This window comes from Phalangium opilio, unplaced genomic scaffold (assembly GCF_054372755.1).
Source record: "Phalangium opilio isolate 3A_F unplaced genomic scaffold, DU_Popi_V2 ptg000217l_1, whole genome shotgun sequence".
NCBI lineage: Eukaryota > Metazoa > Arthropoda > Arachnida > Opiliones > Phalangiidae > Phalangium > Phalangium opilio.
The window spans coordinates 12,843,677-12,869,060 of record NW_028324218.1 but is presented as its reverse complement, the minus strand read 5'-3'; the positions used below and the strand labels follow the sequence as shown (position 1 = coordinate 12,869,060).

The window sequence follows — 25,384 nt, the reverse complement described above, 5'->3', positions numbered from 1 at the left end:
TTTAATCGATTTAGATTAATTTAAAGCAATTTTTATGTTATTTTATTATTCTAAATATAGATAGCTTCCACTAAAAGGGCTAGAGATATTTCCTCCCCCTCTCTCAGCTATAACTGCAGTGCAGTGTTGTCAGGCCCTCTGAAATTAGCCGAGTTAGTCAAGTAACGAGTGAAATCGAACTGCTAGCCTTCCTCTCTACATTTTGTTTGGCTCACAAACGGTCTGGCGTCGAAAAGAGATGTGGTCGTTGTCTGATACTAGGTAATTTCGAAGTTGGTTAGCGATATAAAGTCTTAGGAAAAGTTTTGCTGCTAAATAAATTAAAAACTGATCTCGTTGTAACAAAATTGACTACTAGTGGCGGTAGAGAGGGGCGTAGACTGTGTATCCCTCCATCTGGGCTCGCTCTTGTAAGAGGGGATACTGTACGCGCCCAGTGGGGGTATGACACTGAGCTAAGAGAGAAGAGTATGACGTTTGCATACGCAGCACTGCCATTACTGTATTAAAATGATGCAAAGGTTCACTAACCGTAAACTACGTGTACATTTTAGGAGCAAGACTCACACCTTATCTGACGCTCAAATTATCCCTTCTTTCGAATAGCGCTACATTTATTGTGCATTAGGCCTAGTTCAGAACTTCAGACCCTCTTAAATGTCACCATGTTTCAGATGAATACTTCAGTGCCTTCAAAGCTATACTAAATGTACTTTCAATAGGGAATAGAAGTACAACAGTTTTATAGGTATTGTAGTTTCAAGAAAAAAAACTTTACAGATATTACAAGCGTTTCTATTGAAAAAGGGGTAACGGTGTCACGCGAGGGGCAAACCACTCGCGTAATGGTGGTCAATGAAAGAAATTGTGCTATCCAAAGATAAAATTCCCTTAACATTCTCTGGTGTTCACAGGTCAGGTGGACGGATCTAATTGAAATTTTTTTTAATCGATACAGCTCAAAATTGTCTTTCGAATGACATATTAGGCAAAAAATTAGGTATTGAATTGTAAGAGCTGGTTTTGAATAACTACAGCCAAAACTTCACCAGCGAGAAAAAATATTCTGACTTAAATATTGAGTTAAAAATAATGAAAACTATTTTAATCGCTAGGAGAGGGTTTAAACTATAAGTGAGTAAAATTTTATCCGTATGGGGCTATTATTTTGAACACTGGACTCGAACTATTTTGGGTTGTCTTCAGTGGTCTTCGCCCTTAATGAAAAATGTCGAGGTGAACATCCCCTCTTGTTCAGGTCGCTATCTATCCCTGATCAGTAACGCACGCCCTTTCCCTTTCACTGGTAATCTTAACCGCGCTTGGAAAAAAAAAAATCCCCATTTTCAAAGATGCGAGATCAGGTTCGTCTCACCTAATGTTCAATACATTAAAGCCTTCATGACAGTTATTTCTATCGGCGTTAGTATAGCGTCGAATAATAATAAATAGTTAACTGAATTCCGGTACAGGGATGGTTTATAGAAGGAAAGCTTCTAAATATCCACTATAATACCTACTACACGGGGGATAGAATTGTGTTATTCCCCGCAGATCTGAGCGCCATCGTTTGAAAAAGATTCGAACTTTAGGTCAGTTGTCCTCCCCCTTAAACTACAATGCTGACGGGGACGGCGAAAAATAAGTAATTTCATTTTACCTCTGTCACTATGACCCGCCTCTTCTTTCAAATCCGTCCGTCCCGAGGAAGGAGTCCGGGACTTTGACGCGCGCCCACATTACTCTGTTCTCCATTCCTACTTCTAAAAATAAATCTATCCCTGCTCAGACATAAAGCAAGTGGGATAATTATTTTGTTTAGCGATTTCCACCGTTTCGTCCCATATTACTTATCGTCTGCTAGCGTCGTCGTGGCTTTTTGGAGTGACTTTCATTCTATTTTCCTTGGGGTGTTACTTGCGAACGGAATTCACGACGGAAACTTACACGTACATCGACACACTCTCTGACTTGATCAAATCGGGAATTAGACCTACAATGATCGAAGGAACAGGAACTTTGGAGTACCTAAAAGTTTTGGTAACAAGGCGTCTCCGTGTTCTCTATTCTTTTTTACGTCATTGGTGTGCATCTTTAGGCAGTTAAGGATCCAGTTGTTCAAGAATGGCTAGACGCCCTCGATATGGAGAATATTTACACTCCTCTAGTAGAATATCTGACAATAGATGGATACCTTCCGATTCTTTACGGAGACAGAGCTCTGATCATACCTGATTTATATTTGGCCTGGTTTATGGGAACATTCCTAAGTGGTGATTCCGAGAGTATGAGGTATTTTATGAACAATGGCGGACTTTACATTTCGCAACACGAAATTGGCTTCGAATATTTGCACTTTCTTTACAATACATCTTGGTTGAGAGGCAGTCCGCAACTACACGAGATTTGCCAACTATGGTCAGTACAAACAGAAGTAAAATAAGTGACTAGAAGTAAAGTGCCCTAGCATTGGTAATAGATCCTGGCACTAGTGAACAAATTTGAGGATTTTATGCCTCTTCCATAGCGCCTACACTAGAGAGAAAAAAATTGGTCGAGTTTCAAAAAACTTTCCTAACCCCCTGCCCCTCAACCTAAATCCGCGGAACACGGACGCGGGTGCTTGAATCTAGTTCGGCCGTCTACCGCCACGAGCGTCTCACGTTTTGGAGGGAAAATTCAGAAACCACTACCGTTGTTGTGTTATCAAGAATATTCACTTTCGCCAAGTAAAGAATTTGGTTACCTCGAACTTCTAGTCCCTTATCTTACTTCTGGTACAAATTATATCGTAATCTGAACGGGCTATTGGTGAATGTTACATTACAGCATGACACCGTTATGGGAAACACAAGCTGTCAAATATCTGAACTTAGAGTTATATCACTCTATTGAATCTGTCAAGTGGAAGAAACCCTTAAAAAGCTCGGCTGACTTGGACCTCAGTAGCGTCACCGTTCCTTTCTACTTATTTTTCATGCTGATGTCAGGAACAGTTGCCATGGTCATAACCGAAATATTCCTCGAGCAATTAGCCTTTTAAAACTGAAAATATTATAAAACAAGGAATCGGTTAACCCGAAAATTCATAAAGAAAATCAATCTTCTCTTATCATTAAGGTGTAATTATGCGCCTATGATATGAATGTGAATATAAAAATTAGAATCGCATGAAGTCACATATGAACTTAATCAATTTGCTGTTATGATTAAAGTTTCTTACTGATGGCTTCTTAAAGGGAGTGTAAAGTAGAAAAACAAGTGTTTTTTTTATCGATTCTTCTACTAATTACAACACCAGTCTGCAGAGTGAAACATTCAGGAAATACTTCCGAATGATTTTAAAATTCAAATTAGTTTCAGATTTTAAGGATAATTTTAAAGAAGAACCTCCGACCAATCGCGTAACGCCCTGCCTTTTTATTAACAAAATTCTCGTGGCACGTTCCGTGTCGAATGAAATTTATCACGAGATTTGATAAAATTTGCGCGCGACATGACAATCGTGGCGCGAGACATGGAGCGTGCCACGAGAATTTTATTAACAGGAAGGCAGAGCGTTACGTGATTGGTCGGAGGTCCTTCTTTAAAATTATCCTTAAAATCTGAAACTGATTTGAATTTTAAAGTCATTCGGACGTATTTCCTGAATGTTTCACTATGCAGACTGGTCTTGTAATTAGTAGAAGAATAGATAAAACAAGACGGCCCAAGGGCTCGTAATAGTAGCCATATCGTACGAGTGAATAGCCCCTCTATACCCTACCCTAATGAGTGGATAACCCCTCTTTACGTTACCCTAATGAGTGAATAGCGCTATCTTTTTCAATGCTTAAATTATTTACCGTGCATAAAATCAGAGTGTATAGCCCCTCGATTCCCTACTCTAAACAGTGATTAAATTATAACCGTATAAATTTACTTATGCTGTAATTCTAATATTCCGGCGAATCGAAGAACAGATAGTTTTTAGTGATAATCCCCTCGATGAGTTTACAACATAGACTTATGCCGATGCACACTTATCGCATCTTATAAATTTCTAACAAGGACTTATGCCCAGAAACTTTTGAAAGATAAACTTTAGTTATAGTGATTACGCATTTTAGTGATTATCCCCTCGAATTACCTTTAGCAATGCTAAAATGATCAAACGCATAACGCTCATTTAACACTATGTTAGCTCTATCTAAACCCACATTTGAATTAACCGCCAAAACGTTCCAGTCAAACAAAACATAGATGACGATAGCTACCGAACGAGAACGAAAAACGGGGAAAATCGTTATCTATTTAATTAGCACATACATAAAAAGAAAATAACAAGTTGGGAAAACCAAAATATTACCTCTCCGAGTCAAGACGACTACTTACAAACTTATTTGCCCAGATATGGAAGTGTTTCTTAAGTTAAAATTTATGAAATATTAAAGCAGTATACAAAGCATAGCAAATATACTGTAAATCAGACGACATTTTACATCCAATAATGATATACTTGTACACATTAAAATCATCCGATGGGGGGAAAAACGGGAAATGAAGAGATAAAACTTTGGAGGGATATTACCTTTACGTGTTTGTAAAGGCCTGATTTTCTACTCCTCAACTGTATGCCCTCTATGTTCAAAGCCATATTCACAACAGGGTTGCCATGTAAACACTATCCTCTCGTTTCACCTCAACAATTTTCTTAGTTTTTAAAAATAGTTCCGAAATTATCCATCAAATTAACTTCTCGAAGTCGTTCAGGGATATAAGTTTCCTCCATTGCTGCTACGTCACAAATGCGTTGCTCAACGAAGTAATCGGCTCTTACAGCCGATGACTTCGATGCCTCTTCGCTTACAATCGTGACGTCAAACCGGAAGTTCCGAAAATCGTTCAGTGGCGAATGCGCATTCAACGGAGCCTCCGTTGAGCGTTACTGAACGCGCCCAAAATCTAAGCCTAATTATTTAAAAGTGTATTTAACTTTCGGCTCACTCTGAACCGTTAATGTCTCTGCATTACAGAAACGAAAACCAAACCCAAGCGTTTACTTTTTGGTTCACTAGGCATGTTGACAAATAAAAGTTCATTTGACCAACATAGTAGCGTTGTGCTTGTATTCACTTTAGAAAGGATTATGCTATAAACAGATGTAGTATAGCTTAAGTAATATATAAACATCCATTTTAAATAATAATATTAAAAAAAATCTTTGGAATATCAAAATGAAATAGAGCTTTAAAGCTACAAAAGTACTAAATGCATCAAAATTACGAAAAATATTTCCACATATTCACTTTATATATATTAAGGATAAAGGGAATAATATGGTTCTGTAGGATTTCTTTACACATCAAAACAAAACGAACTTTTAACGCAGCGCACTACTGTAACAACGGACGGACACACACAGACAAAAACATAGACTGCTTTTTAACTCTTTCCGTATTAATTTTGAATTGAGAAACAAGATTATCTTAAATATTAAAATAAATATAATTAATATTTAATAATTTCTTCGTTAGTTATTCGCCTTATTGAACGTTACATCGTTTTAAAAAAGAACAATTAAACAATCTTGAGAGACTTGACTAATATTGGCGTTTGAAATGAAGCATACGCCGGTTGCTTGGCCTTACTCAAATAGGTAGTATATAAGGGTGTTGAACTACAGCTAAAAGCAAGAAAAACCGCAATTGCGAAAACCTTTGGTGGCGATCCCACCTTAGGGAGGCTAGACGTTTCTCGTAACCCTAGCTGATCGCCGCGAATGTCTTAAACCCAACGATGACGATGGAGTAGAAGCCAGGTGTACAGACTGGTGTCCAAGTGGAATGGACGAAGACCTGAAGATGTGGTGATTAGAAGCCAGTATGTACAGACTGGTGTCCATGTGGGATGGACGAAGACCAAAAGTTGGTGGTGAATAGAAGCCAGTATGTACAGACTGGTGTCCAAGTGGAATGGACGAAGACGAGAAGATGGTGGTGTTTAGAAGCCAGTATGTACAGACTGGTGCCCATGTGGGATGGACGAAGACCAAAAGATGGTGGTGATTAGAAGCCAGTAAGTACAGACTGGTGTCCGTGTGGGGTGGACAAAAACCAGAAGATGGTGGTGCGAGAACTGAAGTAGAGGAGCCATTTCCGTGACTGTGAAAGCAGTTCGGAAATGGCGAACACGTTTGCTCCGATTTGGAAACTGCGAACGCGGTCACGTGGGTGTAACAACAGACACACACACACACAGACACACACACAGACAGACACACACACAGACACACACGATCGTTACAGAACCTCTCCGTGACATACGTCACTCGGAGAGGTAAAAATCTGACGATAACGAAGCGACAACCCCCGCCCACTACTACTACTACGGACGGCTCGGGTCAAACTAAGAGCCTATCGTATACTACGATATGGCTAAAAATCACTAGATTTTTACTTCACCCTCCCTTTAAATAAATTGAGCTTTGTCTCCCATTTTATAAATTATACTTAAGGGGTCGTTCGTAAAACACACAACTATTAACCTGAAAACGGTGGCCCGGAGGAAAAATTATCATAGAACATTTTCGACACGAAATCGCCGAAAGAACACTCCCTTAATTTGAGATTCACTTTGCAAAAACACCCTGTATATTTGAAAATATTAACACAACTGTAGATTGAACTCTCTGATCTTCTCTATTTCGACAACTCGTTCTGTAAAATTACTATAGTCAGAAGGGAATAAGCGAGAAGGGACACACTTTATATCTCCATAATGCTTTACACTCGTAACAACAGTCTTACTAACCTCAAATCAACTACCCTTCACTGATTGGCTATCTAACTTCTGTCTTAGCTGTGACGTCACATAAGTAGGTGACGTCTCGGTTCACGAATAAAAAGTAGTTTTGTTTACAACTTTACATTGAAGGAGATAAAAATGGCCAAATTTCATGTTGATAAACGAAATCAAGCTGTGCAATTAATTTAGATACACGGGAATTGAGAACATACCAAAATCAGATAATTTGAAGGTAATAAATAGATGACAAGTTGGGAAAACCAAAATATTACCTCTCCGAGTCAAGAGGTCTACTACTACAAACTTATTTACCTAGATATGGAATTATTTCTCTTTTTTGAACTAAAAATTTACGAAATATTGAAGCAGTATTCCAAGCATAGCGAATAATACAGTAAAGCAGACGACATTTTACATCCAATAAGGATAAATCTTGGACACATAGATATCAGTCAATGGGGAAAAGATCAGGAAATGAAGTCTTCGCTTCAGCTGTTTACCGTATATTCTGATAGCTACATTCACAACTGGTTTGCAGTGTAAACACTATCGTCTCGTCTCACCTCAACAATATTCTTAGTTTGCCAACATGAATGTTAACGTTAAATAACACCAAAGCTAAATTGTAGCTAGACGCACTAATAGTCAATGCGCACTATAAAGAGAATAAAAAGTCTGTAGCTACTACCCGTTTACCATTAGCCCTTTTACTATTCTAATTGCCACCATGATCTTTTCTTCTATCATAAAATCTTAACCTGATTATTTAATAGTGTATTTAACTTTCGGCTCACTCTGATCCGTTGATGCCTCTTCATTTCAGACACGAAAATCAAAGCCCAGAGTTCACTTCACCTCAGGCCTCAATTATTTACTCCTTGTTTCAATAAGCCTATTACGGATGATACTTAATATACCCGCCGGAGTCTTAGTGTTAGTTTTCTTCATGAAATCACTAAACCAAGGATTATTCTATATACAGATGTAGTATAGCTTAAGCAATATGTAAACAGCCATTTCAAATAACAATATTAAAAAAAATCTTTGGAATATCAAAATGAAACAGAGCTTTAAAGCTACAAAAGTACTTAATGCATCATAATCACGAAAAATACTTCCACATATTCACTTTATATTATGGAAAAAGGGAATATTAAGGTTCTGTATGATTTCTTAACACATCAACACAAGGCTAACTGCTAACGCGACGCACTAGTGTAACAATGGACGGACACACACAGACAAAAACATAGACTGCTTTTTAACTCTTTCCGTATTAATTTTGAGTTGAGAAACAAGATTATCTTTAATATTTAAATAAATATAATTATTTTTAATTATTTTAATCTTCAATAATTAACATTAATAATAGTTAAATCGTTTAAAATAAAGTTATACCTATTATCACCTCAAACTTTGCTAATATTGACGTTTAAAGTCAAGGGTACCCCTCTTGCCCGCTTTCTTCCAATTTTGGGGTATATATACGATTCGTTTCCATTATAATAGTAAGGAAAAAGCGCAATTGCGAAAACCTTTGGTGGCGATCCCACCTTAGGGAGGCTAGACGTTTCTCGTAACCCTAGCTGATCGCCGCGTATATCCTAAAACCAAACGATGATAATGGAGTAGAAGCCAATGAGACAGATTGGTGTCTATGTGGAATAGACGGAAGACCAGTAGACGGTGGTGTTTAGAAGCCAGAATGTACAGACTGCTGTCCAAGTGGGATGGACAAAGACCAGAAGATGGTGGTGATTAGAAGACAGTATGTACAGACTGGTGTCCAAGTGGAATGGACGAAGACCAGAAGATGGTGGTGATTAGAAGCCAGTATGTACAGACTGGTGTCCATGTGGGATGGACGAAGATCAAAAGATGGTGGTGATTAGAAGCCAGTAAGTACAGACTGGTGTCCGTGTGGGATGGACAAAGACCAGAAGATGGTGGTGTGAGAACTCAAGTAGAGGAGCCATTTCCGTGACTGTGAAAGCAGTTCGGAAATGGCGAACACGTTTGCTCCGATTTGGAAACTGCGAACGCAGTCACGTGGGTGTAACAACAGACAGACAGACACACAGACAGACAGACAGACAGACAGACAGACAGACAGACAGACAGACACGATCGTTACAGAACCTCTCCGTGACATACGTCACTCGGAGAGGTAAAAACTAATTATTCTGAATTAATATTAAACAAGTTGGGAAAACCAAAATATTACCTCTCCGAGTCAAGAGGTCTACTACTACAAAGTTATTTACCTAGATATGGAATTATTTCTCTTTTTTGAAGTAAAAATTTTCGAAATATTGAAGCAGTATTCCAAGCATAGCGAATATACAGTAAAGCAGACGACATTTTACATCCAATAAGGATAAATCTTGGACCCATGGAAATCAGTTAATGGCAAAAAGAACAGGAAATGAAGTCTACGCTTCAGCTGTTTACCCTATATTCTGATAGCTACATTCACAACTGGTTAGCAGTGTAAACACTATCGTCTCGTCTCACCTCAACAATATTCTTAGTTTGCCAACATGAGTGTTAACGTTAAATAATTAACTTATGATAATACCAAAGCTAAATTGTAGCTAGACGCACTGATAGTCAATGCGCACCATAAAGAGAATAAAAACTCTGTAGCTTAGCCCTACTAATCTAATTGCCAACATGATCTTTTCTTCTATTATAAAATCTTAACCTGATTATTTAAGAGTGTATTTAACTTTCGGCTCACTCTGAACCGTTCATGTCTCTTCATTTCAGACACGAAAATCAAAACCCAAAGTTTACATCACCTCAGGCCTCAATTATTTACTCTATATTTCACTAAGCTTATTGCAAGTAGTACTAGATATACCCGCCGGAGTCTAGTTCTTAGCTTTCTTCATAAAATTACTAAACCAAGGATTATTCTATATACAGATGTAGTATAGCTTTAGTAATTTACAAACAGCCATTTCAAATAATAATATTAGTAAAACTCTTTGGAATATTAAAATGAAACAGAGCTTTAAAGCTACAAAAGCACTAAATGCATCATAATTACGAAAAATATTTCATCATATTCACTTTATATTAAGGATAAAGGGAATATTATGGTTCTGTAGGATTTCTTTACACATCAAAACAAAACGAACTTCTAACGCAGCGCACTGCGGCACTAGTGTAATAACGGACGGACACACACAGACAATAACATAGACTGCTTTTTAACTCTTTCCGTATTAATTTTGAATTGAGAAACAAGATTATCTTAAATATTAAAATAAATATAATTAATATTTAATATTTTCTTCGTTAGTTATTCGCCTTATTGAACGTTACGTCGTTTTAAAAAAGAACAATTAAACATTCTTGAGAGACCTGACTAATATTGGCGTTTGAAATGAAGCATACGCCCGTTGCGTCGCCTTACTCAAATAGGTAGTATATAAGGGTTTCGAATCGCAGCTATGGATAAGAACATCGCAATTGCGTGAACCTTGGCGGAAGACCCCGTCAATGGAAGGCTAGACGTTTCTCGTAACCCTAGCCGATCGCCGCGTATGTCTTAACCTTAAGGATGATGGTGGTGTTAGAAGCCAGGTGTGCAGACTGGTGTCCATGTGGGATGGACAAAGAATAGAAGATGGTAGTGTTTAGAAGCCAGTAAGTACAGACTGGTGTCCATGTGGGATGGACAAAGAATAGAAGATGGTGGTGTTTAAAAGCCAGTAAGTATAGACTGGTGTCCATGTGGAATGGACAAAGACGTGAAGGTGGTGGTGTTTAGAAGCCAGTAAGTACAGACTGGTGTCCGTCCATGTGGAATGGGCGAAAAACTAGAAGATGGTGGTGTTTAGAAGCCAATAAGTTCAGACTAGTGTCCATGTGGGGTGGACAAATGAACAGAGTTGTTAAACAGGCAATGGAGTAATAGCCTGTAAGTCGAATACAATTTCCGGGACTGTAAATGCGGTCTGGAAATTGAATATACGTTTGCTCCGATTTGCAAACTGCGAACGCGGTCACGTGGGTGTAACAACGGACAGACAGACACACAGACACACAGACAGACACACAGACAGACACACAGACACGTCGAAATTAGAACCTCTCCGTGACATACGTCACTCGGAGAGGTAAAAATAAAAATTATTTTCAATAAAATACATACTTGAGGTTAAAATTACGCAAGAACGAAACATCGACAGCCCTAAGCCTTTGGAGAATGAAAATCTAGCAAACTGCCGCGTGCGGCGCGTAGAACTTAAAGAACTATATTTGCAGTAAATTGGTTAAAAGCTGTGTACTTGCGCAAAGTTTTCGCGGTTTTCTTGAGGTTGGTCGGACTCTCGTTACCAAAGCAGGCCCTAATGTCCCCCTTCTCTCTTATTCCCTTCTGCTATAGTATGTTGTAAATGGTTAATTTAACACTCACTATTTTACAATTTAGCATCGAAACAACAAGCATTAAAGATTTACATTAATTCTGAAAAACAACATTGATTTATGTCAGTAATTGGTAGAATGTATAAGAAACAAGATTTGCTAAGAAGTCCTAAAAAACTATAAAAAACAACAAATAGACATATACCATCCCTGTCAAACTCACAAAAATTCAGCGAACGAAGACAACGAGATTATTATTTGTAATTAATTTGAAATTTCACCAAATTAATGTTTATAGTCTGTCAAACGAAAGAAAAGCCCTGAGAAATTTGTCCAAATTGGTGTCGCCACCATCGACCCCATAGTACTTTATCAACTTGTTTTATTTAGTCAATAGTCGTCTGTAATATAGTCTGCTATAAACAGATAGGCTTAATCACAATAAAACCAATATATTTTGCAATATATATTTAATATGTTTATGTTTCATGGTTTTTTACCATCATCGAGTATTAAAGAATATAAAACAAAATTAACGACAAGACACCAGTTTTATCTTTGTTGAACTAGCATTGCAATATATTTTAATGACATAAGTTAAAGTACTTGTCCATAAGTCTAAGTAGTTCAGCATCAAAGCGTCTTCAGTCCACGTCTTCATCAGAGTCTTCGTTAATTTTGTTTTATATTCTTTAATACTCGATGATGGTAAAAAACCATGAAAAATAAAAATATTAAATATATATTGCAAAATGTATTGGTTCTATTGCGATTAAGCCATAGCAGACTATATTACAGACGACTATTGGACTATTGACAAAACAAAACAAGTTGATAAAGTACTATGGGGTCGATGGTGGCGACACCAATTTGGACAAATTTCTCAGGGCTCTTCTTTCGTTTGACAGACTATAGTGCAGAAATTTATCGAAATGAGTTTCGTATTTCAATCTTGGGATCTTCTGTCATTTCGTTTTTCATCTGCATAACGATGTATGAATATTTCTTTGTTCTGTAATGCCCAGTTTTTAACGAACCATCTAGTTTTCGCGTAAGTTTGACACATTATTTTGGTGATGCAATTAAGTGTAATTTCATAGAGATTCAATATGCAGTTTTTCAAGACTGTGGGGCAAAATATATTTTATACATCATCAGATGGGAAGAAATGATTGAGCAGTAAATGTTCTGGATGCATAAATTCCAGCATAAAATGAAACTTACTCTACTATATGTATCTACATTTGCTAACATCGATGATACAATTTGTTGTGTAAATCATGTTAGTAGATTGTTGCTTATTTAGTAATAATATAAACTTAATATTTACAGTAACACATACATCAAATGTTCACTGCATACACGCAATGTGACCAAAGTTCACGGTAAAAAACAAACACGTTTTACAACTCTAAAAACTTTGACACTTCACAATTTTTCTTTATGCTAACTATAGAGATATTTGACGTAAAATGAGGGCGGTTTATATTTTTGCCCGGAACCCGGGCAACAGTAGTTAAAATTCACCCTGAGCTCACTAAATATTCCCAGATTAAAACTGTCCGGTCCGGAGCCCATATAGCACTTTAATTAAAGGCCTCTATTTCTGCCTAAAGACATAACTAATTAATAAAAACTGTCTTTGTAGACAAAAACGGAAAAAGTAAAAGATAAGTGTAGAAAATGAATTGCCTAAAGTAACAGATATTTAATTTTCACTCTTGAACACATGATTATAAAACATCAATTATTTGAAAAAATTCTTATCTTAGTTTTTTTCACCAAAATTTCATTTGCGAAAAATATTTTTCAACATTATTTACCCTACACATAAGTTATTTGTTAATTCTAATTCCTTCCTTAAAATTGTTTTATATACAGTAACTAATATCATTCAGTTTTTGCAACGAAAGAGAGTAAAATCAGATAAACGTCCGCGGTATAACAGCGTAAGTGCAAGAGTGGCTTTCTCCTTCGCTTTATCCACGGTAAAACGCCGTAAGTATGACATATAGGGTGTAACAACGTAAGTCAAAGCATGATTAAAAAACATGAAATTTAGCACTTAAACTCAACTTTTCGCAAAAACCTTAAATTTGTTCCTAGAAAAAGGTTTATATTTTGATATAAAACCGTTCCCAAACGTAACAAACGAATATTTCATTTCTAAAGGGTGGCGACAAAAAGGCTAAATTTGAGAAAAACTCCATGTTAATTTCTATGGGAAAATTAAACTTTTTCACCAAAAGGGCTGATTAATTTTATGGAAATGAAAACCACCCTTAGCAACTTTATTTTTTTATAATTTAACTAATGGGTGGATCTTTTTGAAATTTTAACCACATATTGAGGGCCAGAATTGTAGTTATGTGGAATTTTTTCGAAACAATTAATACAATACAAAAAAAACTGCATCCAATCAAAAAACCCTCCTTATACATTAAGAGCAGTATGAAGTCTTATCTAAGAGAGCTACCGTTCTCCTAGAATTATTAACCATACTCTGGTTTCAGAAATTTATAAAACTGAGTTTCTATTTTTGCCCGGAACTGTGGCAAAGCCTAAAGTCGACTAAAGGTGCCCGGGTTCCGGGCGGAAACAGTCGCCAATTTGTCGCAGGCCAAAACTTTCCAGGACAAGGGCAAATATAGCACAAAGGCCACTATTTTTGCCAAGGCCTAAACTAAAAGTAACTATAGACAGCTAGATATGCCCGGGTTGCAGAAATTTAGACAATCGTGCAGAAATAGAGTCAGGTCTACCCTAAAAAATTTATATAATTTAATTTAAAAGTTTATATGATTAAAAGAAATTATAGCCAACAGCATGCAATGTTCCCCGGTTGCATCCCTCTCAAGTACGACGCTGCTCGGTGATCGGATGCGAAACGGTGTATTTAGCGCTACAACTTACAAGGCCTTTGACAGCAGAAGTAGGTTTATAGGTTTATTACGGAAGCCGTACAAAGTACACCCCTTTATACCGGGGCGGCTCCTCTGTTGGAGGAGCTCAGCAATAAAACAAAATAAAACTGAATACAAAAGTGGTAACATAAGAGTCATTCAAACTTAACAAGTTGGGAAGCCAAAATAAACCTCTCCGAGTCGAGACGCAATTAAGAGGATTTTCTTAAATAATTAAATATAATTAATATTAATTATTTTAATCGTCATTAATTTACCTAAATTCTAGTTATTTGGGAAGCTAACCCTAAAAACAGATTTTTTCCTATCACATTACAGATGGGCATCAGGTCTTATCTACAAGGGCAACGCTTAAGCTGATGTAAAACGTATATTTTTCAAGTGGTGTTTTGTTTCGTTGACTGACTGTCTTATCTTCAAAATTGATAAGTTGAATTAAACTCAAAAATATTTTGTCTCTGGTTAACTCTGGGTAGAAGGGCACTCTTCAGTTATAGGAACGGTGATGGGTAGAGAGAGAGAGAGGTTCAATTCACGGTAAAATGTGCTAATTCGAGAAATAAATGGGATGAGTTAATCTACCTAATATCAAGTGGCTCTCTAAACACTCGAGGAAGATAAAAGGGTCACCTTGGTTTTGTCCAACGGCTCCCATCGAGTTGCGAAAAGGAGCCAGATCCAGATCCGGCAATTCGGAGACATCAAAATGGTAAGTGCTGTTTCGAGTATTTTCGTGAATTGTGCAACAAACCCAATCAAATGTTGACATTCTTTATGTTGGAAAATGGATTATTTAATTTCTATTGCAGGACAAAATAAAGAGGCCCTTTTGAAAAAAACTAAAACTTTGTTAGGAATGAAATCCTAGGAAACTTAATTGCGGTTTTCAGGAGAATACCGAACACACCGAATATGCACGAAGCTTCGCGTAATGGAGACAGAGTTAAGGCCTTATCGGAGGGAAGGGAAGACCCTGACAAGAAAGAGGGAAATGGTCGCATGGAATTACACACCCCTTCCCAATATGGACATGTAGAAAACGTCACTTTACTTATGGAAAAAGAAGCTCGAACTGAGGCGATCGATAAATATGACATAACACCCATATACATGGCATCCCGGGAAGGCAAATTAGATGTTGTCCGTCTCTTGGTCCAAAATGGGGCACAAGTGAATCGCGCCAGTGATGATGGCACCACACCTTTGATCATCGCTTTAAAGAATGGTCACTTGGATGTGGTCCGTCTTTTGCTCCAAAAGAGAGCTGACGTCAATCAGGCCAATAAAGACGGTGCCACACCATTGATCATCGCTTTAGAGAATGGTAACTTGGATGTTGTCAGTCTCTTGCTTCAAAATGGGGCTGACGCAAATCAGATCAATAAAAAAGGCGAAACAGCCTTGATCATTGCTTTAGAGAATGGTAACTCGGATGTACTCAGTCTTTTGCTCCAAAATGGAGCTGACGCCAATCAGACCAATAAAGACGGCCCCACACCCTTGATCATCGCTTTAGAGAATGGTAACTTGGATGCAGTCAGTCTCTTGCTCGAAAATGGGGCTGACAACAATCAGGCCAAAAAAGATGGAAACACATCCTTAATCTTTCCTTCCCAAAATGGTCATTTGGATGCCGTCCATGACTTCAACCAAAACGAAGCTGAGGTTAATCAGGTCAATAAATATGACAATTCACTCTTGTGGGTCGCTTCTGAAAATGGTCACTTGGATGTCGTCCATCATTTGATACAAAATGGAGCCGACGTCAATCAGGCAGATAAAGATGGCTTCACACCCTTGTTCCTCGCATCCCAGAATGGTAGCTTGGATGTCGTCCGTCTCTTGCTCCAAAATGGAGCTGAGGTCAATAAAGCCAATGAAGATGGCTGGACACCATTTATGATCGCTTCCCATATTAGTCACTTGCAGGTGCTTACAATGTTGCTGGATCATGGCGCCAACATTCACTGGACTAGCAATGATGGCCTTACCGCCTTGAAATGTACCAAAGATTCTGTTAAAAATAAAATCAGAGAGCGCCTGGAAGCAAAAATCTCCGAGAGGAACGCGGAAATAGCTTCTCTGAAGGCCGACATCAGACTTCTCCAGAACAGGATGCAAGAACTGACCGATTGCAACACGGAGCTGAGTGATCGCAATGAGCAACTGGTCAAATCAGTTGGCGATCGGGACAGGGAGATCGAAAGACTGAATAAGATGATCGGCCAACTAAACATAGTGACAAACAACACCCACGTCTACGCGCCGGTACATGTAACACACTTCAGCAGCGCAGCCAACGCCGGACAAACCAATATCAACATTTCATCAAAATGGTGAGTTACGGCGCCTTCAAACTTTCTCTTATGCAAAAAGTTTTCAGTTCACACTAAGTATAGTTGTAACTGAATACTTAATGGTGTTTGCTGTGCAACTAAAAATAAGCGGAGCAGGACAATTTGGTCTCGCCGAATTGGTCTCGCCGATTTGGTCGCGGGACTAATTGGTCTCACCGATTTGGTCTCGGGACTATTTGGTATCGTGATTATTTGGTCTCGGGACTATTTGGTATCGTGATTTTTTGGTCTCGGGACTATTTGGTATCGTGATTATTGGGTCTCGGGACTATTTGGTATCGTGATTATTTGGTCTCGGGACTATTTGGTATCGTGATTATTTGGTCTCGGGACGGTTTGGTCTCGTGCTTATTTGGTTACCTAATTAGTTGCCTCCTTTTCCAAAGCAATGGTCCCAATAATTCGTCGCCACCTTTTCCAAAATATTCTCCTATTAATTAGCTGCCACCTTTTCCAAAATATTCTACTATTAATTAGCTGCCACCTTTTCCAAAACATTCTCCTACTAATTAGCTACCACCTTTTCCAAAACATTCTCCTACTAATTAGCTGCCTCCTTTTCCAAAATATTCTCCTAATAGTTAGCTGACACCTTTTCCAAAATATTCTCCAATTAATTAGCTGCAACCTTTTCCTAAATATTCTCCTATTAATTAGCTGCCACCTTTTCCAAAATATTCTGCTATTAATTAGCTGCCACCTTTTCCAAAACATTCTCCTACTAATTAGCTACCACATTTTCCAAAACATTCTCCTACTAATTAGCTGCCACCTTTTCCAAAATATTCTCCTACTAATTAGCTGCCACCTTTTCCAAAATATTCTCCAATTAGCTGCCACCTTTTCCTAAATATTCTACTATTAAGTAGCTGCCACCTTTTAATAAATATTCTCCTATTAAGTAGCTGCCACCTTTTCCAAAATATTCTGCTATTAACTGGCTGCCAAATTTTCCAAAATATTCTCCTATTAATTAGCTGCCACCTTTTCCAAAACATTCTTCTACTAATTAGCTACCACCTTTTCCAAAACATTCTCCTACTAATTAGCTACCACCTTTTCCAAAACATTCTCCGACTAATTAGCTGCCACCTTTTCCAAAATATTCTCCTAATAGTTAGCTGCCACCTCTTCCAAAATATTCTCCAATTAATTAGCTGCCACCTTTTCCTAAATATTCTCCTATTAATTAGCTGCCACCTTTTCCAAAATATTCTGCTATTAACTAGCTGCCAACTTTTCCAAAATATTCTCCTATTAATTAGCTGCCACCTTTTCCAAAACATTCTCCTACTAATTAGCTACCACCTTTTCCAAAACATTCTCCTACTAATTAGCTACCACCTTTTCCAAAACATTTTCCTACTATAGTCTGTCAAACGAAAGAAGAGCCCTGAGAAATTTGTCCAAATTGGTGTCGCCACCATCGACCCCATAGTACTTCATCAACTTGTTTTGTTTTGTCAATAGTCGTCTGTAATATAGTCTGCTATTATGTCATTAAAATATATTGCAATGCTAGTTCAACAAAGATAAAACTGGTGTCTTGTCGTTAATTTTGTTTTATATTCTATAATACTCGCTGATCGTAAAAAACCATGAAACATAAACATATTAAATATATATTGCAAAATGTATTGGTTCTATTGCGATTAAGCCTATCTGTTTATAGCAGACTATATTACAGACGACTATTGACAAAACAAAACAAGTTGATAAAGTACTATGGGGTCGATGGTGGCGACATCAATTTGGACGAATTTCTCAGGGCTTTTCTTTCGTTTGACAGACTATAATTAGCTACCACCTTTTCCAAAACATTCTCCTACCAATTAGCTGCCACCTTTTCCAAAATATTCTCCAAATAGTTAGCGGCCACCTTTTCCAAAATATTTTCCAATTAATTAGCTGCCACCTTTTCCTAAATATTCTCCTATTAATTAGCTGCCACCTTTTCCAAAATATTCTGCTATTAAAGCTATTAAATAGCTGCCAACTTTTCCAAAATATTCTGCTATTAAAGCTATTAAATAGCTGCCAACTTTTCCAAAATATTCTCCTATTAATTAGCTGCCACCTTTTCCAAAACATTCTCCTACTAATTAGCTACCACCTTTTCCAAAACATTCTCCTACTAATTAGCTACCACCTTTTCCAAAATATTCTTCTAATAGTTAGCTGCCACCTTTTCCAAAATATTCTTCTAATAGTTAGCTGCCACCTTTTCCAAAATATTCTCCAATTAATTAGCTGCCACCTTTTCCAAAATATTCTCCTATTAATTATTATTGCTAATAAATTGTTCGTGGTAAGAGGCGGGCTTTTAATACTCATATAAATAATCTTCTTACCCCCAAACAATGTTGGGTTGGGTTAGGTCCCGAGACCCATTTGTCCCGAGACCCAATTGTCCCGAGACCCATTTGTCCCGAGACCCATTTGTCCCGAGACCCATTTGTCCCGAGACCCAATTGTCCCAAGACCCATTTGTCCCGAGACCCATTTGTCCCGAGACCCATTTGTCCCGAGACCCAATTGTCCCGAGACCCATTTGTCCCGAGACCAAAACGGCGAGACCATAACGGCGAGACCAAATTGTCGCGTACCGAAAAATAAGATATTGAAAAAATTGTAAGGCACAAAATTATAAGGTCACGCTTCATTCCTTTCTTTTCAAATTCAATGTCAACTAAATACATTCTATAAACTTGATATCAGTTGCGGAAACGAATGAAAGTGGTCGCGCACACATGGCCTCATTCCAGACGAAACGCCACTCGTTGAAGGATTTGAAGTTTTCGTCGTGATCGCTTGAGGACTCTAGATGGATGACCAATAGGCCAAACTATGAATTGCAAATGAAGGTAAATAAACAATAAAAATTTGAGCGACCGACGACCACCGTAAACAACTTGGTTTCCAATTGTGACTCTTTTCTAATATTTCTAAGCAAACTTATCACCAACGAGAGAAGCCTGATCTCGGGGAAGGCAAGATTTCAGAGAACCCACCAATCTTAAGTCAAACCTAACCTATACCTAACCTTATTCTGAAGTTTCTGAACTTAAATTTATCATCATCTAACCTAACCCAGGAATGTATGGAGGGGTTGGAATGGCTAAGGTCAAATCCTAATCGGCGTGAAATGATCTTGGAAACAACTGGCGTGGCTTAATTTACGCTAGTGACGTCATAGCCTGACGTAAAAATCGTTTTTACCACTTAAATTATTTTCATTCATTCATTGGCTGCCAAAAAAACTTGTTTGCTATAATTCCCCACCCTCTACCCTAGGTCCTCTGCCTAGGCTGACAGAATCGAATATGAACGCGAACGGCGGCGAATCAGCGCATTTAACTTTAAAAAATCTAAAAGGTCACTTCTGCCACACCTTTTTAACGAGTCATGACATTTTTCGCCTTCGGTAGACAGCTAAACAGACGTAGGGGGAGGAGCTACATTTCTCAAAATCCACCATCAAGGGTACAACGAGAGACCCTTTAGCCATTCCAGCCCCTCCATAAATCCTGCCTAACCTTATAACAAGCCGAAACTTAATCTGAGCTTTCATTTAACCTCCCTTCTATTGAGTAACCACAGTCTGCTTGTGAGAAAGGAAATTGTGGACAATCACTAAACTAGAAGATGAAACCTAACCTGTGCAGGATTTTAAAGGGAACGTGAAATGATCAGACTACCATTATTAAATCTTTCGATTTATAAGTTCATTTCATTTTCCCTTTATGGAATATCTCTAATTTTCTTACTTGTGGTTCCTTTTAACTACCCTTCATTTGCAATTGTTATGAGTCACACGCTCTTCCCCCGACTAAACGGTCCCATGCCCGCAAAAGAGTGTTTCTTTTACTTCAATCTAAAACGACCTTCGACCTTTCTAGTACGTCATGAACTCCAAATGGGCTATGCTTTAAATAAACGGTCGGCTTTCATTTGCTCTAGCAAAATGACGTCAGGGCAACAATTTCTCTATAGGCTCCTCCTCTTTCATAAAGCCAACTATTTATATTTTTTTAAATATTTTGGGCAATATTTAAAGTGTTCTTTTCAAACTTTTCTTTAATTTGAAGTGTTGTGAACATTTTCAAGAACTCACGGGTTTATTTCCGGTGTATTTGTGCGATATTTCTTTACCAATTAATTTATTTATTTGAAATTGACGATTTTGCGAGATATTTGAACCTTTTGATTAATTTATGACTTTCAGTATTTTTTCCCGAGTCTTGCAAATGTAATGAAGAATTAATGATACTTTTATTTTAATAAATCATGTCTAGAGAAAAATTCCACTTATTGCAATTTTTTTTATTTTTTTTTGTGAAATTAAAATATATTTTGTAATGGTTAAATTTGATTTAAATAAATAGTAACGAAAAACCATTAGTTAAATTTTGCATTAAGACATTCGTTTCAAATAAGAATTTAATTAACTTAAACTTGTATCCTAGTGATTAATTTTTCCAATTTATTCAGGTAGTCTTGCAAAATATTATTTCCTATATTATTATTAGAAAGTTTCATTTTCTGGGAAATATTAATGGAAGTTCTGGCAATTTTAAACATAAACGTCCCTGAATTCTTCTAGTAGGGCTGATGATTTAATAAAATGAAATACATTTTTATTTCTGTCGAATGTTAAACTGTTTCCTACCTATTATGGGTCCAAGCTGCGAGAGGTTAAAACCAGGCCCTCTTTAAAACAATTTGATGATTCTTACTACTACTACAGACCAAGTCAAACTAATAGCACATCATTTACGATAATATGTGGATAAAAACTGAAGAGGAGTAATAATGTCGAAGTCGATTCGCTATAAAAACCCTTCATAGGTATAAAACTAGACAGCGTCCTACGGAATCGATATTTTTGTAACTCACAAGTAGAAAAACGATTTTGACAAGTAAGGACAAAGCTGGCTGTTTTAAAATGAAAGAAGACGTCTATAATATATAAGTGTTGCTGCGGAAAAGGAAAATGTAAGTTTAATTTTTCTATTCATTAAGTGCTAATTGGGAAATGAAATCAGTAGTAATAGAGGTGTAATATCAAGGTGTTCAACATGAAAAGTTTTAGAATAGTACAAAGAACGACTCCAATACCAATATTTTTGAAATAAAGGGTTTAGAAAATATTGCTTAATCGTAAAGGCGTATAAATTTATCAAAAGCAAACGGTTATTTCGAAGCCATAGTTTAAAATACAGAAAACAAAAAACTAGCGTTAACTTCGTGAATTAACACGTCGTGTTGGTAACATCAGGAGTCCATCATAACAAGAGGGGTTATGGACTTCTGGTAACATTAGCAATGCCCTTCGTGTGATATGGCTTTATGGATTCTGACGTTTTAGGTAATGTCTTTTGAAGAGAAATTGTCCAATGCCTCCATTAACCGATGATAACCCACACCTTTAATTTGCCTGTAAATAATAACTGTAGTTCTTTGTTTGCATTTGATGATAGAAATTCCAAAAAATTATTTAGCGACATAATATTTCCTTTTTTAAATGCATTAATAAAATTTCAACGAACACGTAATAATCAGGATCTCAAATTTGTACAAAACATAAATCAGTTTGATTCTCGGCCAGTTTAAAAAATATCTCTGGGAAAATGATTTTTTGGGGAAACGCTTTCAGAAAATTCTTGATGTTTTCCGAGAGAATTTATAATAGGGAGTGGAAGCTCTTGCCCTTGATAGTGCTAAATACAATGTAGCTCAAACATGTAGGCTGCGGCGCTAAAACTGGCCAAGTGGCCAAGTAAATTTCCGGTCACATGACTCTCGTTTAATTTTAAAGTTTGCCCTCAATAACTGTTGGTTGTCAATTACCGAATAAGGGTTCGCGATTTCGAGTGCGACTGGCGCCATTTGGAGTTATTTTAACACAGACGTTTCCCTTTCCCAAAAAAGGTAGTGTCCATCTCCCCTAGACCCTCCCGCAACATTCTAGAGACTCACGCTAGAGGGAAGGGCCACAAAAAATAATACCGGAAATAGACCTGGCCAGTTTTGTTGATCACGTGATTATTGAGCTACATAATATTCCTCAGTTTCACTCCCTATTATAAATGCTCTCTGATGTTTTACAAATAATCGTTGTATCGAGTTGTAGCCATACGCTGGGAAATTGTTTGTTAAAAAGAACGAATGTAACATTTCTCGATTTCCAAAAAACGACAGAGTGTATGCTTGCCTTTGGACCAGTATTAAAAGCGGTAAAAGCAAAAGTAAAAGCATCATTAGGAATTAATTAAAACAGGTTGTTGAAGAAATTTAAGCAAAAATGTTATTTTAATTCAAAATAATTAAGTCGTTAAGATTGGTGGTCACGCTCAGAAAAACTTAGGAGCAACAAATCGTGTTTCAGATAAAAATAAATTTTGTGATAAAATTGATAGCAACCTTTGTATTTTACAATACAAACGACAACGGCTATAAGCACATTGCCTAATTTAGTGTTCTGAAATCAAACTTCAGTGGCTATAAGCACACAGACTAAATTAATGTCTTCCAAGTTGCTCAAGTACTTTCGTAAGTGAATTGAAGAATGAGAGTTGATTTCAAATTTGTAATTATTAAATCTCGGAAAGAAGTCCTCCAAGAAAGAAACTATAGCCGCAACATTAGAAAATTTTAAAGTGGCTTGGGAAGGTTTAACAAAATTTTAAATGCACTAGTCGCATTTTCTCAGAAAAGCTCTCTACAGTTATCAGCCTTTGAAAAAAGGGTTAAAACATTTTCGAAGTTTCCAGTGTAAAGGCGGCTTTGGATTGTTACATTTTCTTCGTCTCTTCCCCTAATATTATGGCAAAACTTTCATTGTTCATCGTTAAGTGCTCATTACGTAATTGCGACGAAACATAAAACTGGCGTTTCCAGTAAATTGCATTAATTTTAACAGGAATGTATGGAGGGGTTGGAATAGCTAAGGTCAAATCCTAATCGGCGAAAAATGATCTTGGAAATAACTGGCGTGGCTTAATTTACGCTAGTGACGTCATAGCCTGACGTAAAAATTGCATTTACCACTTAAATTATTTTCATTCATTCATTGGCTGCCAAAAAAACTTGTTTGCTATAATTCTCCACCCTCATCTGCCTAGGCTGAGAGAATCGAATATGAAGGCGAACGGCGGCGAATCAGCGCATTTAACTTTAAAAAATCTAAAAGGTCACTTCTGCCACACCTTTTTAACGAGTCATGACATTTTTCGCCTTCGGTAGACAGCTAAACAGACGTAGGGGGAGGAGCTACATTTCTCAAAAAAAAAATGACTCGCCTTATGTTTCCACCATCAAGGGTACAACGAGAGCCCCCTTAGCCATTTCAGCCCCTCCATACATTCCTGACTCTATATATATTTTACAATCAAGTTAATTTATTGTCCATCAGATAGGGTTTTTTTAAAATTTCTACTTTATACGAGATCAGCGTCTTTAGCCATTCCGTAAAATATGGAGTTTGAATTCTTGAGTAAAATTGAAGGCGAATCAAATTCTGCTATTTCTCCTTTATCCAGAACAATAACTCTGAAAGAAAAAAGTTCTATTTCACAATTCATAACTACATCAAAAGAAATTTAAAATGTCTAAGGAGTTTGCACAAAACCGTAGGTTGCATGGTCTAGTCAATAGGAATTGATAATTTTTCTCTTCTGGTGTGTACGAAAAAAGAAATATATCTACTAATTTACCCAAGTTCCATTAAGGAAAATACAACGCTATCAAACCTCCTAAATTGGCAAAATTATTCGACATAATGCACATAACAGTTTAAGGTCTAAGTGTGCTTCTGTTTTAGTACTAAAAGCGGAAAGAGTACTATTTTTATAATGATTAAGAGGTAGACACGTTATTTGAAATTTCACAAATGTACTAGAAAAATAGGTTCTGAGCTTCTATGCTCAGTATCACTTTTTCTAAAAGGACAGGGGAATGTAAAGTTAAGAGAAAGAGAAAGAGAGAGAGAGAGAGAGAGAGAGAGAGAGAGAAAAGAGAGAGAGAGAGAGAGAGAAAGAGAGAGAGAGAAAGAGAGAGGGAGAAAGAAAGAGAGAGAGAGAGAGATCTTGCGCGTCCCTTTCGATGCAACCCTTCAGAAGGAGGACGCGTAATTGTCTAAATGTATAACCCGCTGATATTGATATTACTTTATATTTGATTTCATTGACAGACATTTAAATTTTAATTACCTGTCATAATCGATTATAGTGTTCAAACGATGAGCAATTGTTAAAACAGTGCAATCTTCAAATTCCTTTCGAATCGTAGTCTGGATTAGATCGTCGGTTTCCATATCAACGGCTGCAGTGGCCTCATCCATAATTAAAACCTTTGTTTTTCGAAGCAAGGCTCGAGCGAGACATAAAAGTTGACGTTGACCCACACTAAAAAATTTCACATCAATGTTTTCATCTTTTCAATTAGAAGTTTATCACCATGTGTCTCAAATGCTACATATTGTCATGACTATGGATGTTTATGATAAATTGCATCAAGTTCGACCAAAAACAACGACGGTCACGGTGTTCGTTCAGACAAGATAACACTACACACACTACAAATTTCCATTGTATATTACGGTAAACACAAGAATGCACATTGTTAACTCAGTAGTGATCGAGCGTCATCTCAGAGTTATTTGGTTAAATGTAAAATATGAGTATTCTAATACATTACAAATGAAAATTCATTGAAGTGTTCACTCTGTGTTATTTATCGTGCTTCTCTTCGTTAGGTTTGGTCAAATAATAATAATCAAGTGCTAAGCATTTAGTTCATATTTAGTTATAACTATTTTCACCTCGAAATGTTTCAAATGATTTATACTACTAACAGTAAACGCCTGACAACGAATATAAACGCTTTAGATGAAACATTCATGTTTCGACGAAAGTCTAATAGTACTTTATTTTCTGGAAA

General features: G+C 37.1%; 3 protein-coding genes and 1 long non-coding RNA gene across 6 annotated transcripts in view; 3 read left to right on the top strand and 1 right to left on the bottom strand.

Moving 5' to 3' along the window:
• The first annotated feature begins 2,126 nt into the window (after window positions 1–2,126).
• Window positions 2,127–3,050, top strand: LOC149616657 (uncharacterized). Its single transcript, XM_089857443.1, has 2 exons — window positions 2,127–2,418; window positions 2,830–3,050. The coding sequence occupies exons 1-2, from the start codon at window positions 2,144–2,146 to the stop codon at window positions 3,041–3,043; spliced, it is 489 nt and encodes a 162-aa protein (XP_089713569.1). The 5' UTR covers window positions 2,127–2,143; the 3' UTR covers window positions 3,044–3,050.
• Window positions 3,051–8,957: 5,907 nt separating this feature from the next.
• Window positions 8,958–9,446, top strand: LOC149616656 (uncharacterized). The gene is made up of 2 exons (XR_016376086.1): window positions 8,958–9,080; window positions 9,163–9,446. It is a non-coding gene; the product is annotated as an uncharacterized LOC149616656 (long non-coding RNA).
• Window positions 9,447–14,297: 4,851 nt separating this feature from the next.
• LOC149616655 (uncharacterized) lies at window positions 14,298–20,751 on the top strand. Of its 2 annotated transcripts, XM_089857429.1 has the most exons (5): window positions 14,298–14,796; window positions 14,897–15,411; window positions 15,478–16,423; window positions 19,163–19,308; window positions 19,395–20,751. In XM_089857429.1, the coding sequence occupies exons 2-4, from the start codon at window positions 15,000–15,002 to the stop codon at window positions 19,176–19,178; spliced, it is 1,374 nt and encodes a 457-aa protein (XP_089713555.1). In that variant the 5' UTR covers window positions 14,298–14,796; window positions 14,897–14,999; the 3' UTR covers window positions 19,179–19,308; window positions 19,395–20,751. The 2 variants fall into 2 exon arrangements, with proteins under 2 accessions (XP_089713555.1, XP_089713554.1); XM_089857428.1 differs by having other exon boundaries at window positions 14,897–16,423.
• Window positions 20,752–22,725: 1,974 nt separating this feature from the next.
• LOC149616653 (multidrug resistance-associated protein 1-like) overlaps window positions 22,726–25,384 on the bottom strand; it is a 31,695-nt gene continuing 29,036 nt past the window's right edge. The window contains exons 27-29 of one of the 2 annotated variants that reach the window (XM_089857425.1): window positions 24,655–24,849; window positions 23,883–23,995; window positions 22,726–23,817 (exon numbers count right to left, since the gene is read on the bottom strand). In XM_089857425.1, the coding sequence (XP_089713551.1) occupies window positions 23,884–23,995; window positions 24,655–24,849 (307 nt within the window). In that variant the 3' untranslated portion in view covers window positions 22,726–23,817; window position 23,883. Of the gene's footprint in view, window positions 23,996–24,654; window positions 24,850–25,384 lie in introns of both variants that reach the window. The other variant, XM_089857424.1, reaches the window with a different exon arrangement.